Raw genomic sequence first — 15,633 nt, 5'->3', positions numbered from 1 at the left:
TATGGAATTCATTGCCACAGAAGGCTGTGGAGGCCAGGTCATTGAGTGTATTTAAGACCGAGATAGATAGGTTCTTGATTGGTAAGGGGATCAAAGGTTACGGAGAGAAGGCAGGAGAATGGGGTTGAGAAACTTATCAGCCATGATTGAATGGTGGAGCAGACTCGATGGGCCGAATGGCCTAATTTCTGCTCCTATGTCTTATGGTCTTATGTTAGGTAGAAGGCTGTTTCTGCATGTAGGACTGCTCTCTTGCTTGGATGTCCTGCTAATCCTTGGTTACCAACTGTGACATGAGATTTTTCGGCACAGTTGGAAGTTGTGTGCGGAGTTTCCTGCCCATCAGGAGTTTGGCTGGGGGCAAGCCACATTGTTGGGGGGGGGGGGGGGGGGGGGGGGGGGGGGGGATACCTGTCTATGAACAGTGCTGTGGGAAAGTCCTCGTCTTTTTTTAATACGAGGGCTTTCACTGTATGGACCCCCCTTTCAGTCTCCCCATTGGACTGTGGGTATCTCGGGCAGCCAGTGAGGTGGTGCAAGCTGGATGAGGTGGCAAAGTGCACAAAGTGCTTATTGGAGAATTGTGGGCCGTTAGCAGACATGATCTTGTCCAGGACACCGTGGCTCATGAACATCTCTCTCAGTGCCTTAGTTACTGCCTCTGTGGTAGCGGGACACAGTTGCTTCACCTCAGCCCTTCTGGAGGAGTAATCCACCACTATAAGGAACAATTTGCTGTTGAAGATGAACAGGTCAACACCCAGCCTCTCCCATAGCCAGGTGGGGAATTGTGTGGGAATGAGGGGCTCTCTTTGGTCCTCCCTGTGCAACGCACACACCTGCTTGCAATGGTGTCTTCAATCGCCTTGGATAACCCGGGCACCAGATAGCGGATTGGGCCCATGCCCTGCACTTGGTGATGCCCAGATGGCCCTGGTGTATTTTTTGAAAGGTCTCTGGCCACAGGGAGACTGGGATGACCAGCCGCTCATCATGGACCAGGTGGTCATCTATAATTGTAAAGTGTTTTTGTTGTTTGAACATGGTTTTCACGGTCCCTCTGTTTGGTTTCTGCCATCCTTGTTGGCAGTGTCTACGGAGACCGGCCCCCAAATTGTGCATTTGTTCCTGGTGGATCTGTTGCAGTTTACTTGTGCTCACTGGTAGGCGTCTCCTTGACAATTGGGAGTACGCTTCCAGCTGTTCGATGAGCTTGATGTCCTGATTTGTCAGGAGGCCCACGGTGGCCATTGAAAGGGTGTCTGCTGTCTGCTTTTTACCTTGGACAAGGTCTCATAGGCAAACCTCATGCCCGTAGGCGGAGCCTCTGGATTTGGAAGGCATCTTTGCCAGCTCCTTCTCGTCCAATAATGAGACTAGTGGCTTGTGGTCCAATTCGATTGTAACCCTGAAGCCGATGATATCGTCTGAAAACTCCTTGCGCGCCCACGTGTCTGCGGGGGCTTCCTACACATGTCGGTGCCTTCCATCCAGTTGTTCCTGGAACAGGACCACTCCCAGGCCTGGGGGCAAAGTATCCACTGCTGTGGTGGTGGGCAGGGCTGGGCTGTAGTGGGCCAGAATGTCCATGGACAGCAGCATCGCCTTGGCGCGAGTCCCAGCCAAATTCAAGAAAACATTTGCCAGCTGCTTCACCATCCCCAAGAATCGCTGGCGGCCTGAAATTGGGGAGGGGTTGGGAACTCACAGAGAGCCTTGGTTTTTTTTTGGGGGGGGGGGAGGGTGGTTTGCCATGATGCCTTTATTGCTGACAATGGCCAAGGAATTGATTTGATGTCTGTGAAAACTCACATTTGTTGTTCAGTGTTAGCGCTGCTTCTTGCAGGTGCTCTGGATCTCTCAGCATGTTCATCCACTGCTGCACTGTGAATCAACACATTGTCCATGTGGCAAACGGCCCCCTGAATGTCCTGCAAAAAGGCCAACATCGTAAGTTGGAATATTTCCGCTGCTGACGTGATTCCTAATGACAGGCGGTTAAAGCAGAACATGCCAAAGTGCGGAATGAACATTCTCCGCAGCCCGAAATCTTCATCAAGGGGAAGTTTTCAAAAGCCGCTGTTTGTGTCTAACTTTGAAAACATGGTGCTCTTCAAGAGTTTAGTCAGGCTTTCATCCATGGAGGACATGGGCTGTGCTCCTCTGGCTACAGTTTTATTGAGCTATCAGGTCACGCAGGTACAGATGGACCTGTTTGGTTTTGGGACTGGGACCCTCATGCAGTTGGTGATGTGACCGGGGACATGGTTCCCATGTTTGTCCATCTCGTCCCAGCTGCTGCTTCAGGAGTGGGTGGGGAATCTTCTGTGGCAGGAACAGGCACATGGGTTTTAGCATCCTCCCTCAGTGTGATCCTGTGTGCATCTTTCAGTTGTCCTGGTCCTGTGAAGAATGGGACACATGGGAACACCACCATCCGGAAAATCCCCTCCAAGTCACTCACCATCCTGACTTGGAAATATATCGCCATTCCTTCACTGTCGCTGGGTCAAAATCCTGGAGTTCCCTCCCTAACGGCACTGTGGGTGTACCTACACCACATGGACTGCAGCGGTTCAAGAAGGCAGCTCAACACCACCTTCTCAAGGGTAACTCGGGATGGGCAATGAATGCTGGCCTAGCCAGTGAAGACCACATCCCAGGAATGAATAAACCAAACAATTTCAGGAACTCACACTTGATTTGGAGCCAGACCCTTACAGAGGATTGACGGGGTCAATCAGCAACAGGTTAAGTTCATCACAGGCTTTGCTGTTTAGAAATGAACAGTCCCGGTTGTAGATCATAAAGAGGGTCTCACCAATTGTGTTATCCTTGTATCTCAGTGTCACCTGCATGGGGGCTTTTCTTTGGGAGCTTTAACTCTCCTGCACCTTATATGGGTGTTGTGGGTGGTGCCAGCTGCTGGGTCACCAGCTATGGCTCTTTTTACAAGACCGTTACGCTGGCTCCTGTGTCTAATTCAAAATGTATTCAGTGGCCATTGACTGAAATGTCCTCATTCCAAAATCAGAAACCAAGATCTTTGTCTTCACCAAGAGACATGAGTATGTGTCCTCTGGGCTTGCAGTCTCAACCCTGTAGATAATCCTTGGGCGTTTCAGAGTTTTTGACTTTGCCATAGTGCCAATCCTGTTGCACTGAAAGCGTTGGACTGAACTCGCAGGACATTGATCCCACCTGTGGGGGCGCTTTGCTCCACAGAGTTGGCATGGTCCCTCTGCTGGACAGTTTGGGTATTGCTTCCTCTGGCCTCCAGTGTTCATGCCTTTGTTGCTGAACGAGTTGAACTGTGGGTTGGCCCCTGCCCCGCAGTTTACTTTCTCCCCTTAAAATGGTTGAGTGCTGCTCAGAGTTCTGACTGCTGAATTATCCGGATTGACTTTTCCAGGGTTAGATCTTCCTTTGCTTTCACGAGGTCAGGGAGTGTGTCGTCCACTCTTCCTGCCACTATTCTGTCTCCGATGAGTTCAGATTTTAAATCTCCATATTCACAACCTTCTGCCACCCTGTACAGATCATTGATGAATGATTCAACAGGTTCTCCTGTCTGCTGCACTCGCTTGTTAAATTTAGCTCGAGTATTTTATTGCTTCTTAGATTAAAATAAACATTGAATCAAATTTAGCAGATGATTCATCGATTCTCTGTCTTGCAATAACGTCACCTGCAATCGGGTCTGAGTAAAGCAGCGTGTTAACCTGCTCAGCTTCGGATTTTTTGTGTAAACATGAAGCGATGTTGTATCTTAGGAATCTTTTCCTCCAAAGTCCCCAATTATGTAACTGATCTGGGCCTTGGATTAGTCCGAATTGATTTGGAAGTGTGAAATTCTGATCCATGGTTACGTTTTTAAAAGTGTAGGTTCTGCTTTAAGAGCTTTCTGAATTTCAAGGCGGTGCTGCCATCTAGCTGGAGGCAAAGGGATTTCCTGCGTTTGCCAGTTTTGGCAGGCTCTGCTACAATGGCGATCATGCTCAGTTAATAAAAAATTGTCAGCAATTGCTGCCTGAATTGACTGACTGCAGAGTTTTCTTGCTCGGCATTTTACTTTAAAGTCTCAAATTTGTCGAATCCTGGCTTTTGCTTCCTCTCAGCTGAGCTTGGAAGTCAGCGATTCTCCTGGATTATATAATTTTATTATTTATTTCCATTTCAGAGTGAGCTCAGACGCTACATGTTCAGGTGGCAACTCAGTGATCGGGTTTTAGTGATAGGTTTTTTTTCAAACTCTCCACAGAATTCCCAGCCTCTGACCTGCTCTTGTAGCCACAGTATTTATATGGCTAGTCCAGTTCAGTTTCTGGTCAATGGTAACCCCCAGGATGTTGATAATGGGGGATTCAGTGATGGTAATGCCATTGAACATCAGGGGGCGATGGTTGGATTCTCTCTTGTTGGAGATGGCACTTGTGTGGTGCAAATGTTACCTGCCACTTGTCAGCCCAAGCCTGTATTTTTGGACATGGACTCCTTCAGTACCTGAGGAGTTGCGAATGGTGCGGAACATTGTGCAATCATCAGCGAACATCCCCACTTCTGACCTTATGATGGAAGGAAGGTCATTGATGAAGCAGCTGAAGATGGCTGGGCCCAGGACACTACCCTGAGGAACTACTGCTCTTGCTGTCAGCTGTCAGCTAGTATTGAATAGTAGGTCTATTAGGATGAATGAATATTCTTGGTTATGTATGGGGGATCTGGGGGCACTGATTGAGAAACTGATATTTTGTAATTCCATGTTTTAAGTTAAGAATATTTCAACAATATTTTTCTGCTTAAAGTTTTCAATTAGGACACTGGTTAGTATTTCCCTCCCATATTATGTTGCTTGTGCGCCTGGGTGGTAACTCTAGTTTCACGTGACATAGTTTTCCATTCGGGCTTGGACGGTTAATAATTCTAGTTACATCCACACTTCCACCAACATCAATGTTGTCCTTCTGCTAATTTTATATTTTCTCCATTTGGAGAACAAGTGAAAAGATTTACATTATTTTCATTAATTTGTGTTTCTTCTTTGATTCTTGTTCAAAACATCTGGAAGAGATATTGCACCTGAAATTTTTATGCGTCTATATAGCTTGCTTCAAGAACTGTTCTCACTGAAAGTGCCAATGTAAAGTCCGTTTCACAATTGTGTCTAACTGGTCAAAACATCATGAAATAGTAACAGATAGTAGCAGACTAGAGGACATAGACAGGCCGGTAAAATCTGACCCACGTCAGATACAACTTAACATGGATAAGGATGGTCTTTGGAAGAAACAACTTAGAAAGGCAGTACAATCTAAATGGTCCTCCTCTGGGGTGGTGAAATCAAGAGCAGAGGGACCAGAATATGCATATCACAAATAGTTGAAGGTGACAGGGTAGATTGATAAGGCAATTAAGAAAGAAACGTTTAAGATACTTGTTTTATAAATAAGGTCATTGAAAACAAAATTGAAGAAATCATGCTAAAGCTTTCCAATTCTCTGGTTGAGCTCAGCTGGATTGTATACAATTCTAGACAGCACACATTCGGAATGAAGAGAGTAAAGAGGTGATTTACCAGGATGATAACAGACACTGTATGAGAGGCGTCAGTTCTGTGGTGAGATTGGAGAAGCTGGAATTGTTCTCCTCAGAGCAGAGAAGGTTAAGTGGAGACCTAATATGGGTATTCAAAATGACGAGAGGTTTTGAAAGAGTGTGGAGAGAAATTGTTTCCTCTGGCAAATAGGCAAGTAACCAGAAGTCATAGATTTAAAATAATTGGCAATATAACTAGAGAGAAAGAGGGGCAATTATTTTCGCACAGAGCTGTTCAGATCAGGAATGTACTGCATAAAAAGGTGGTGAAATCAGATCTCACAGGAACTTACAAAAGACAATTGGACATGTCATTTGAAGAGGACTAATTTGCAGAACTACTGAGAGAAGGTTGAGCTGTGGGATTGAATTGGACAGAGATCCAGCAGACTGAACAGCTGTATAATCTTCAGACTGAACAGCTGTATAATCTTAAGAAAGAGAAAGAAAGCCCATCTTTTCCTGATGGTTTGTCTGATCTTAATAACACTTAGAATTTAAAATAGCCACCAAACTACAAAACCTTCCCTCAGCGACAGCAATTAAACCTCTAACTGAATTCACCTTTTGATTATTTAGTGAGTTCTCCAGAATGAACACACTTTCAGACTTTAAACAACAAGCAAGAATCAAACACAGATACAGTTTGGTAGCTGCAAGTCACAGCTAATGTTCCAAATGCCAGGCTAGATGTGAACAATGAGAGGTCATCTGGGGTGAGGATGCTCATGTCAGAATCGTCCACAAACTGCAAGGTTTGTGGGTGTCCAGTTGCACCTTGAAGTAGAGCTTTGCTGAAGATAAGCTCTTTACAGTCAGCAGCAGGAGACATTTGGGACTTCTATCTGTTAGCATTCAGCAGCAGCCAGAACATTCCCAACACCAGGAACCGGGAGCATGGCCGAGTACACCAGAAAATCAACAGTAACAAACAGTAATGCCAGTTCTCAATTCTTTTGCATGTTGACACTGGGCCAGACGCTTTAGCAGCTGCAGGTCCTGTTATATCCACCCTTCCAGGGAATCATTCTTCTGGGTTTGTAAAGAGAAAAGCCTCCCTTACGTCATCCACTCAATCCTACAAGTAACTGCCCATTTTAAAACTAGTGACAAATAACTACATACACGTTTTATGTGTCCTGCACAAATGTACAGGACAGTCTCCACATTCCATCTGCCAGTCATTAACCGAGAGCGATCTTGATTTGTCTGCACCTCTCTTACACTAGACATAGGGGAGAATTTTCCAGTCGACAGGTGGGGGCGGGACCCACTCGCCGACACATAAAATGATGCGCAGTGAAGTTGGAAAGGCAATCCCGACATTACTGTCAAAGGCTGATTAAGGCTTGTTTGAAACTAATTAAATCAATTAAATGAGCTGCCCGTCCAATCTTAAGGCTGATGGGCGGGGGGGGTGGGGGGTGGGAAAGAGCCCCGGAGGCCTTCGCATTTATCAGGAACCTCATCCACGGGCGGGATGAGGTTTCATGAAGTGTTTATAAATTAAATAACAATTTTTAATTAATGTTCTTTGACATGTCCCAGCTCAAGTGACACTGTCACATGAGGGGACATGTCTTAAAATATTTTCAATTCTTTATTTAAATGTTTGAATCTTAAACAAATCTCCTTGAGACACACCCAGACTCAGGGAATCACCCCCGCCTGCCCACGTAATATGGCAGCGCGCCCCCCCCCCCCCCCCCCCCCCCCCCCCCCCCCCCCCCCTCCGATCAGGGGCATCGATCAGGTTCGCACTCGCTCCTGCCCACCCCAGCACAACCCCCCCCACGACAGGGGGGAAATTCAGCCCATTGAGTCATTAGGGCACAGAAGGAGGTCATTCAGCCCAGTGAGTATATGCTAGTTCTCTGTAAACGCATCCAATTAGTTCCATTCCCCCACTCTATCCCCAAAGCCCTGCAAGTTTATGTCCTTTTGAAATCATTGATCGTCCCCACTTCAATCACCCTCCTGGGCAGCAAGTCTCAGGTCATTACCACCCACTGTGTAAAAAAGTTCTTCCTCATGCCCCCTCTACCGCTTGCCTAAAACTTTACATCGGTTTCCCCTAATCTTTGTACCATCAGCTACTGAGGCGTTTTTCCTTATCAGTCTAATCCAAACCTTTCACCATTTTGTACACCTCTATCACATCTCCCTTGCTCCAAGAAGAACAGACAACCTAACGTTGCAGCTAAAATCCCTCATCCCTGGAACCAATCTGGTAAATCCCCTCTGCACCCTGTCAAGCGCCCTCACATCCTTCCCAAAGTGTGGTGACCAGCATCTGGCATCATATTTGAGCAGGTTTGCAAATATGTAGTAAGTTCCTCCCAGATTGTGTGTGATATCTGTAAACAGGAGACCCAAAACAGAAGCAATCACATTCATCCTGCTATTTCAAATTCCACTCTCATACTGATAAATATTTTCTCATCCATTTCTCTGTCCAATTTTTCACCTTCATTCCTATTCTGGAAATTAAAAGCTCGAATAAAAGTTTTGATTTGCCCGATATGAAGACTGTTGTACTTTCACATCAGGCAGAGCCTGGCTACTGATCACAAATCACACATCTGGCAGAATTTTACAGCCCTGTCGCAGTGGGGGTGGGGTCGTAAAATGCGGTGGCCGTCCAAAAGCCCATTGACTTTGGCGGGACCGGAAAATTCCGCCCATCGTATAATGAACCAGTGTAAAACTTACAATTCCTAACACAACCGTCCACATTTTGTTTAATCTGCCAACCATTGCATCAGCATGATCTCTGCTTACCTTGTCAATCTTTTCATATTTGTGGAAGATTTTGTCTCCAACCAGTTCTTCTTCATTCTCCTCATCGTGATAATTTAAGGGCAGACTGTCAAAGTCAACCACTTTTACAAACCCGTCTGAGTCACTTTTAGCCTCCTGAAATGTTACACAATATTCACACAAGGATTAGAATTGAATCATATTTATTGTTTGTGATATCTGCAAACATAATATGAATAATTAAGGATGATAGAGAGTACTCGGTGAACCCTTAAAAGCTAAAGCCAAATGCAAAGAGGACCCATCTTATTGAAAGTAGGAAGCAGCAAAGTTTTTATTTTAAATAAATATGCAAATTGGATAAACTTACTTTATTTTCCCCATTTTATTTTGGGTAATGTTTCTGAGCTACACAACTAACGGGCATGTAGACAGTCCACTCCTGATCAACCGGTCTAGGATTTGTATCCCAGTAGTGCCCCTTCCCTTTCAGGAAGTCTCCACTCAGCATCCACCCCTAGTAACATGACTAAATTGGAGCTGAGTGGCATAGAGTCTCTCTGCTGCGTCTACTCCCCACACAATGTCCTGTCACAATTACTTTTACATTTAAACAGGGAAATGAAAATCAATAAAAACTTCATTTTTGACTAGTTTTTTTTTAACATTCTGCATCCTCAAGGCTGTAACGTTTCAAATTGAGCTTTTTACTGTTATATTGTGATCCAGGGAGTAAAACCAGAAGAATTCTATACAGAGGGACCCACACAAGAAAATATAGCAGGTCAGACCCAGGCTGGCTATCGTTTAACGGTGAGATTTCCAAACTACAGTTAATGAGAGAGCTAAGGGCCATCTCTCTCTCCTTCAGATTCTGTTTGAAGAGAGGAATGGTTTACTCTACTTGTAAGGAATGGGATTATGATTTTGGGACATGGCCTAGAGGTCAAATCCCCTTTAAGTGTTAAATGTAGATTATAATCATTCTTTAAATAACTATGACCTGACATTAGTCATTAATATTTAGGCTCAGGTAGGTAGGTGAGCACATCGTGCACGTATGATAGCACCATAGCAACCTACATATTTTAAAATCCAAATTTTAAAAATGGACTCTGTTGTTGAAAAGTGCCACAGGATGTTTTACGGGGCTTCAATTAGACCAAAATTAAACCACACAGTAATTGCACCTAAGATTTCTGATAACCAACATAAACTGCTCAAACTTTATAACCTCATACAGTACAGGATGAGGCAGTTTGGTCCATCCTGTCTGTGCCAGCTCTATGAAAACGATACCCAATTAGTCCCACTCTCCTGCTCTTTCCTCACAGCTCTCCAAATGTTTCCACATCAAGTATTTATCCAATTCCCTTTTGAATATGACTATTGAATTTGCTTCTACCACTCTTGCAGGTAGCACATTTCAGATCATCATAACTCACTGCAGAAGCAAAATCTCTTAACCCCTCTGGTTCTTTTGGCATTTAACTTTAACCTGTGCTACCAACTTTCCTGCCAGAGGAAACAGTTTCTCTTTATTTATTCTTATCAAAACCTTTCAGAATTTTGAACTTCTGTATTAAATCTCCCTTTTAATTTTCTCTACTCTATGAAGAGTAAGCCCAAGTTCTCTATTCTCTCAACTAGACCACATCCCTGTTACAATTCTACTAAATCTCTTTCTGATTATTTTCTACACCTCCAAGTTTCATTCATCTGCAGATTTTAAAATGATGCCCTGTATGCACAAGCTCATTAACACATATATCAAAAATAGCTATGACCCTAATACCAAATCCTGGGGACACCGTCCTTTATGTCCCTCCACTCTGGTGAACATTCAGTACTATTCTCTGCTTTCTGCCTCTTAGGCAGCTCACTCCTATGACAGGAAATAGACTTTTAAATGAGTGGGCTGTATATTCTACTGGTGACGTTACGATAAACTGGGAATGCTGATCTTTGTCCACCCTCATTGTGATTAACAGATTGGTTTTTTCTAAGTATTGAACGGTTAATAGCAGTGATCATGCTGGGTAGGGCAGCCCAGCTCCTTTATGATGTCACGAGGAAGCTGCTGTGACACTGGGAGCAGCTACTGCGAGGTCATGAAATGGATTTTGTTGTCGACAGTTTAGATTTAACTGAAAAATGACCACTTGTTGGTGCATTGAAGGCAGTCAGCTTGCGGTAATAAAACGATCCCAACAAGGCTGATAACCAACTACAGGAGCCCTCTCAGTGGAAATGGTGCCCTCCTTTCCCTCTACCTGTAAAACAAAATAAAAAATGGATAAGTCAAGAGTATTTAAATTAAATTCAAATTAAAGCAAAATATACTTAACATAGAAACAGTGCTATTTTAGGATGTACTATTCCAGCAATCCTTGCAAACATTAACCACAGTTACCAAAACCAGAAACTATTTGCTGCTTTCCAGGGTTTTGTTTCATTTCAAGGCATTTGTTTCCAACAATAAAAAAAATATTATTGATGGTGTGGACTGAGTCACTCCCCCTTTCAAATGTTATCCAAGTCACTCTGCTGCCTGTTGAAGTTTTCATTGTAATTTCACTCCGGAGATATAGTTGCTTTCGATGTAAGTGGCACTCCAGAGGAGATATTACAATCCCAGCTGCTTCATCCTCCTTCTATCCTGCAGCACAGCACTCCAGTAATTCTTAACCTTCGCAGTGCTGCCTCTACACCACTGTTAACATGTCTATTTCACACAAACGGTAGGTTGATTGAAACCCCTCCGGCTCACCTATTTCTTCCCGCCGTCTTCTCCGTGAAAAACCTTCATTCCCCCTGCAGCTCCTTCACTTACCAGGGCGGCAGGAGCAGTTGTGGCGAAGAAGGGCAGGCAGAGAAATAGAGCCAAAAACAGCATCATTCCTGGTCCAGCAACAGAGTTACCAGAGGTACACGAGTGTCTGTCTCCTTCAACACTTGGCGTGCCGTTTCTCCGGGTTTGAATGATGCACCTTGGTCTGGGTTCCAGAATCACAAGTAGCTGCTCCGGCCCGTCCCCTCTCTCTCTGCTCATCTCCCCTTCCACTCAGAGCAGCTTTGACGTGACAGAGGGAAGGTCAGACAGGTCTCCTAGCAACAACCATACACATAAAAGGGATCAAACAGCAAATCATGTAAAAGGAAACTAATCGATCCTGACTGCCCATGTCCCCTTCACCCATTGTCTATATTTTGTTTTAGTTTGCCAGGGTAAGGGATATTGGGTATTTATTATGAATGGACATTAATCGATCCATTGAGTTGTTGCACATTAGTGGATGGAGGCCAAGTGAAAGAGAGAGTGGTGGTGGATAATTGGACCAGAATCCACAGATGTAAATTCCAGTCCTGGATTTTGCCTTCATAACGTTGACAAAACTGGCAATTGGCAAGTGAAGCTGGCGATGAGACTGAGGAGACACTAAAACTGAGGCAGCGTGTAAAGTACAGCAATGAGGACCGGAAAATCCCGCCCGACAAGTTTACATAAGCAGTTCCCATAATAAACAGCGGACCATTGGGAAATAGTGTTAACTACTCTCACAGAGAATTGTGGTGGCATAGTGGTATTGTCAGTGAACTGGTAACCCAGATACCCAAAAGAGTCCTCCCGAGACCCGGGGTCAAGTGCCACCTTGGGCAAGATGGTGCAATTTGAATTCAATAAAGAATCTGGAATTAAAATTAATGATGACCATGGGCAGAATTTTGCGCTTGGTGCCACCAGATGTGCCCGAGAATAAACTGATGCACGATGATGTCGGGCATGTGTCCCGGTGTCATCACGCACTCGTGTGATATTTCATTCGACGGGCATGCAGCCAACTCCAAAAGACCTACTAAAGCCATTAACAAGCTAATTAAAATCAGATTTATGCTGCCCGTCCAACCTTACAATTGGCGGCAGGCGAAAAGGCCAAGCAGCCTTTACATCCACAAGCGGAATGAGATTTCCTAAAGCAAATAAACATTAAATAAAAACTTTATTTTTGGAATTAAAAACATGTTCCAGCTCATAAGACCATAAGACATAGGAGCAAAAATTAGGCCATTCGGCCCATCAAGTCTGCTCCGCCATTCAATCATGGCTGATAAATTTCTCAACCCCATTCTCCCGCCTTCTCCCCGTAACCTTTGATCCCCTTACCAATCAAGAACCTATCTATCTCAGTCTGAAATACACTCAATGACCTGGCCTCCACGGCCTTCTGTGGCAATGAATTCCATAGATTCACTACTCTCTGGCTAAAGAAGTTTCTCCTAATCTCTGTTCTAAAAGGACTTCCCTTTACTCTGAGGCTGTGCCCTCGGGTCCTAGTTTCTCCTACTAATGGAAGCATCTTCTCCATGTCCACTTTATCCAGGCCTTTCAGTATTCTGTAAGTTTCAATCAAATCCCCCCTCATCCTTCTAAACTCCATCAAGTATAGACCCAGAGTCCTCAAACGTTCCTCATATGTTAAGCCTTTCGTTCCTGGGATTGTTCTCGTGAACCTCCTCTGGACCCTCTTCAGGGCCAGCACATCCTTCCTGAGATACGGGACCTAAAATTGCTCAGAATATTCTAAATATGGTCTGACCAGAGCCTTATAAAGCCTCAGCAGCACACCCCTGCTTTTATATTCTAGTCCTCTCAAAATAAATGCCAACATTGCATTTGCCTTCCTAACTACCGACTCAACCTGCAAGTTAACCTTAAAAGAATCCTGGACTAGGACTCCCAAGTCCCTGTGCACTCCAGATTTCTGAATTCTCTCCCCATTTAGAAAATAGTCTATGCCTCTATTCTTCCTACCAAAGTGCATCACTTCACACTTCCCCACGTTGTATTCCAACTGCCACTTCTTTGCCCATTCTCCTAACCTGTCCAAATCCTTCTGCAGCCTCCCCACCTCCTCAATACTACCTGTCCCTCCACCTATCTTTGTATCATCTGCAAACTTAGCCAGGATGCCCTCACTTACTTCATCTAGATCATTAATGTATAAAGTGAAAAGTTGTGGTCCCAACACTGACCCTTGCAGAACTCCACTAGTCACCAGCCGCCATCCTGAGAAGGACCCCCTTATCCCCACTCTCTGCCTCCTGCCGGACACCAAATCTTCTATCCATGCTAGTACCTTGCCTCTAACACCATGGGCTCTTATCTTACTGAGCAGCCTCCTGTGTGGCACCTTGTCAAAGGCCTTCTGGAAGTCCAAGTAGATAACATCCATTGGCTCTCCTTTGTCTAACCTACTCATTACCTCCTCAAAGAATTCTAACAGATTTGTCAGGCATGACCTCCCCTTGATGAAACCATGCTGACTTTGCTCAATTTTACCATGCACTTCCAAGTATTCTGAAATCTCATCCTTAATAATGGACTCTAAAATCTTACCAACGACCGAGGTCAGGCTAATCGGCCTGCAATTTCCCATCTTTTGCCTCACTCCCTTCTTAAACGGGGGGAGTTACATTAACAATTTTCCAGTCCTCTGGGACCCTCCCGGACTCGAGTGATTCCTGAAAGATCACCACTAATGCCTCCACTATCTCTTCAGCTAACTCATGTGGCAGAGTCATGTGAAGGGACATGTTTTATTATATCTTTACTGTCTTTATTAATTTTTTAAATGAAGGCAGCTCCGTGCCTCAGGGAGATTGAAGTGCTCTTTCGTGCATGAACTGTGCGGAACCGGCTCTCCCTCTCCCCCCCACCAACCCCCCCCAACCACCCCCCCCCCCCCCCCCCCCCCCCCCCCCACACACACACACACACACACACACACACACACACACACACACACACAGGTAATGCTTAGTGCTGCCACTCGCGATCCACGCAAGGCTGGTCTTAATTGGCCCATCCACGTGAAATTGCAATTCAGAGCCGATTGCAGGCAGCAGTCGGCTTCCCAACCACTCCTGCCCACCCCCGCCAAATACCCCTACTAAGGGCAAAACCCTGCCCCATGAAAACATTGTTACAATTGTTGTAAAAACCCCTTGGGTTCCACATTCTGGAAAAACTCAGCAGGTCTGACAGCATCTGTGGAGAGAGGAACAGAGTTGATGCTTTGAGTCAGTATCGACCCTCTTTCAGAGCTGTCCTGATGTTGAGCCACTCGATTCTCAAGGGCAATTAGGGATGAGTAATAAATGCTGGCGTCCAGTGATGCCCACATCCCATGGACAGATTAAAAAAAATTAGAGGACACTTAATACATTGATTGTAAGTTACAGAGATAATCCGTCCCAAAAGTTGACTCAGATTGTTCCCTAAAGATGCAGCAGGGAAGCGTGTGGAGCCTGTGAGGCTTGGGCCTCACATGTAACATGTTCAGTCACATATTTGGAACAGTACACATTTACCTGGCTCCTTCTCTCACTTATTCCAATCCACTTTCTTCATGTTTTGACTTCCACCAGCTGCTCCCATCTATGGTCTGGGTGAAATGTGACTGAGCTCAGGCGCTCCATGTGAGAGTGGGTGACAACAACACCATATATTTATATAGCATCGATAACACTCAGCTACGTAGACAGCTATTAGGGCAGATGATTAAAAACATAGTCAAAGAGGTAGATTTTAAGGAGTGTCTTAAAGGAGGAAAGAAAGGTAGAGAGGTGAAGAGGTTTAGGGATGAATTCCAGAGCTTCAGGCATTGGCAGTTGAAGACAAGGCCACCAATGGCAGAACACATAACTGGGGCACGGATATCTCAGAGGCTTGTGGGGCTAGAGGAGATTACAGAGATACGGAGGGGTGAGGCCATGGGATTTGAAAACAAGGATGAGAATTTTAAAATCGAGATATAATGCAGGTCAATGAGAATGGGGATGTTAGGTGAATAAGACTTGGTGTGAGTAAGGACACAGACAGCAGAGTTTTGGATGAGCTGAAGTTTACAGAAGTTAGAATGTCGGAGGTCAACCAGGAGCATGTTGGAATACTTACGTCTAGGGCTGACAATGGCATGGATGAGGGTTTCAGTCACTAAGGAGCTAAGAAAAGGGCAGAATCAGGCAATAATATTGAGGTAATCTAAGTAATGGTGGATATGAGATCAGAGCTCATCTCGGGGTCAGATATGATGCCAAGGTTGCAAACAGTTCGCTTCAGCCTCAGCCAGTTGCCAAGGAGAGAGAATGAAACAGTATCTCTGAAACCTAAACTCAAGGCCTGCCCTACAGTGCAGCTGCTGCAGTTATCGAGTTGCTGTATATATTCCTGCTCCTTCTTTTCAATTCTCTCACTCAACTGGCATTCTCCTTACA

The 15,633-nt window shown here is 44.9% G+C and overlaps 1 protein-coding gene across 7 annotated transcripts in view; it reads right to left on the bottom strand.

The window, feature by feature from the left end:
- The window catches only part of LOC121271771 (dickkopf-related protein 3-like), a 44,266-nt gene that overhangs the window by 24,859 nt on the left and 3,774 nt on the right, over positions 1-15,633 (bottom strand). For 3 of the 7 annotated variants that reach the window (XM_041178027.1, XM_041178026.1, XM_041178025.1), the window contains exons 2-3: positions 11,189-11,463; positions 8,377-8,511 (exon numbers count right to left, since the gene is read on the bottom strand). In XM_041178027.1, the coding sequence (XP_041033961.1) occupies positions 8,377-8,511; positions 11,189-11,407 (354 nt within the window). In that variant the 5' untranslated portion in view covers positions 11,408-11,463. The other 4 variants (XM_041178029.1, XM_041178028.1, XM_041178031.1 and 1 more) reach the window with 3 other exon arrangements.

This window comes from Carcharodon carcharias, chromosome 31, assembly GCF_017639515.1.
Source record: "Carcharodon carcharias isolate sCarCar2 chromosome 31, sCarCar2.pri, whole genome shotgun sequence".
Taxonomy (NCBI): domain Eukaryota; kingdom Metazoa; phylum Chordata; class Chondrichthyes; order Lamniformes; family Lamnidae; genus Carcharodon; species Carcharodon carcharias.
Note: the sequence above shows the minus strand (reverse complement) of the source record. Positions and strands in the feature narration are given on the sequence as shown.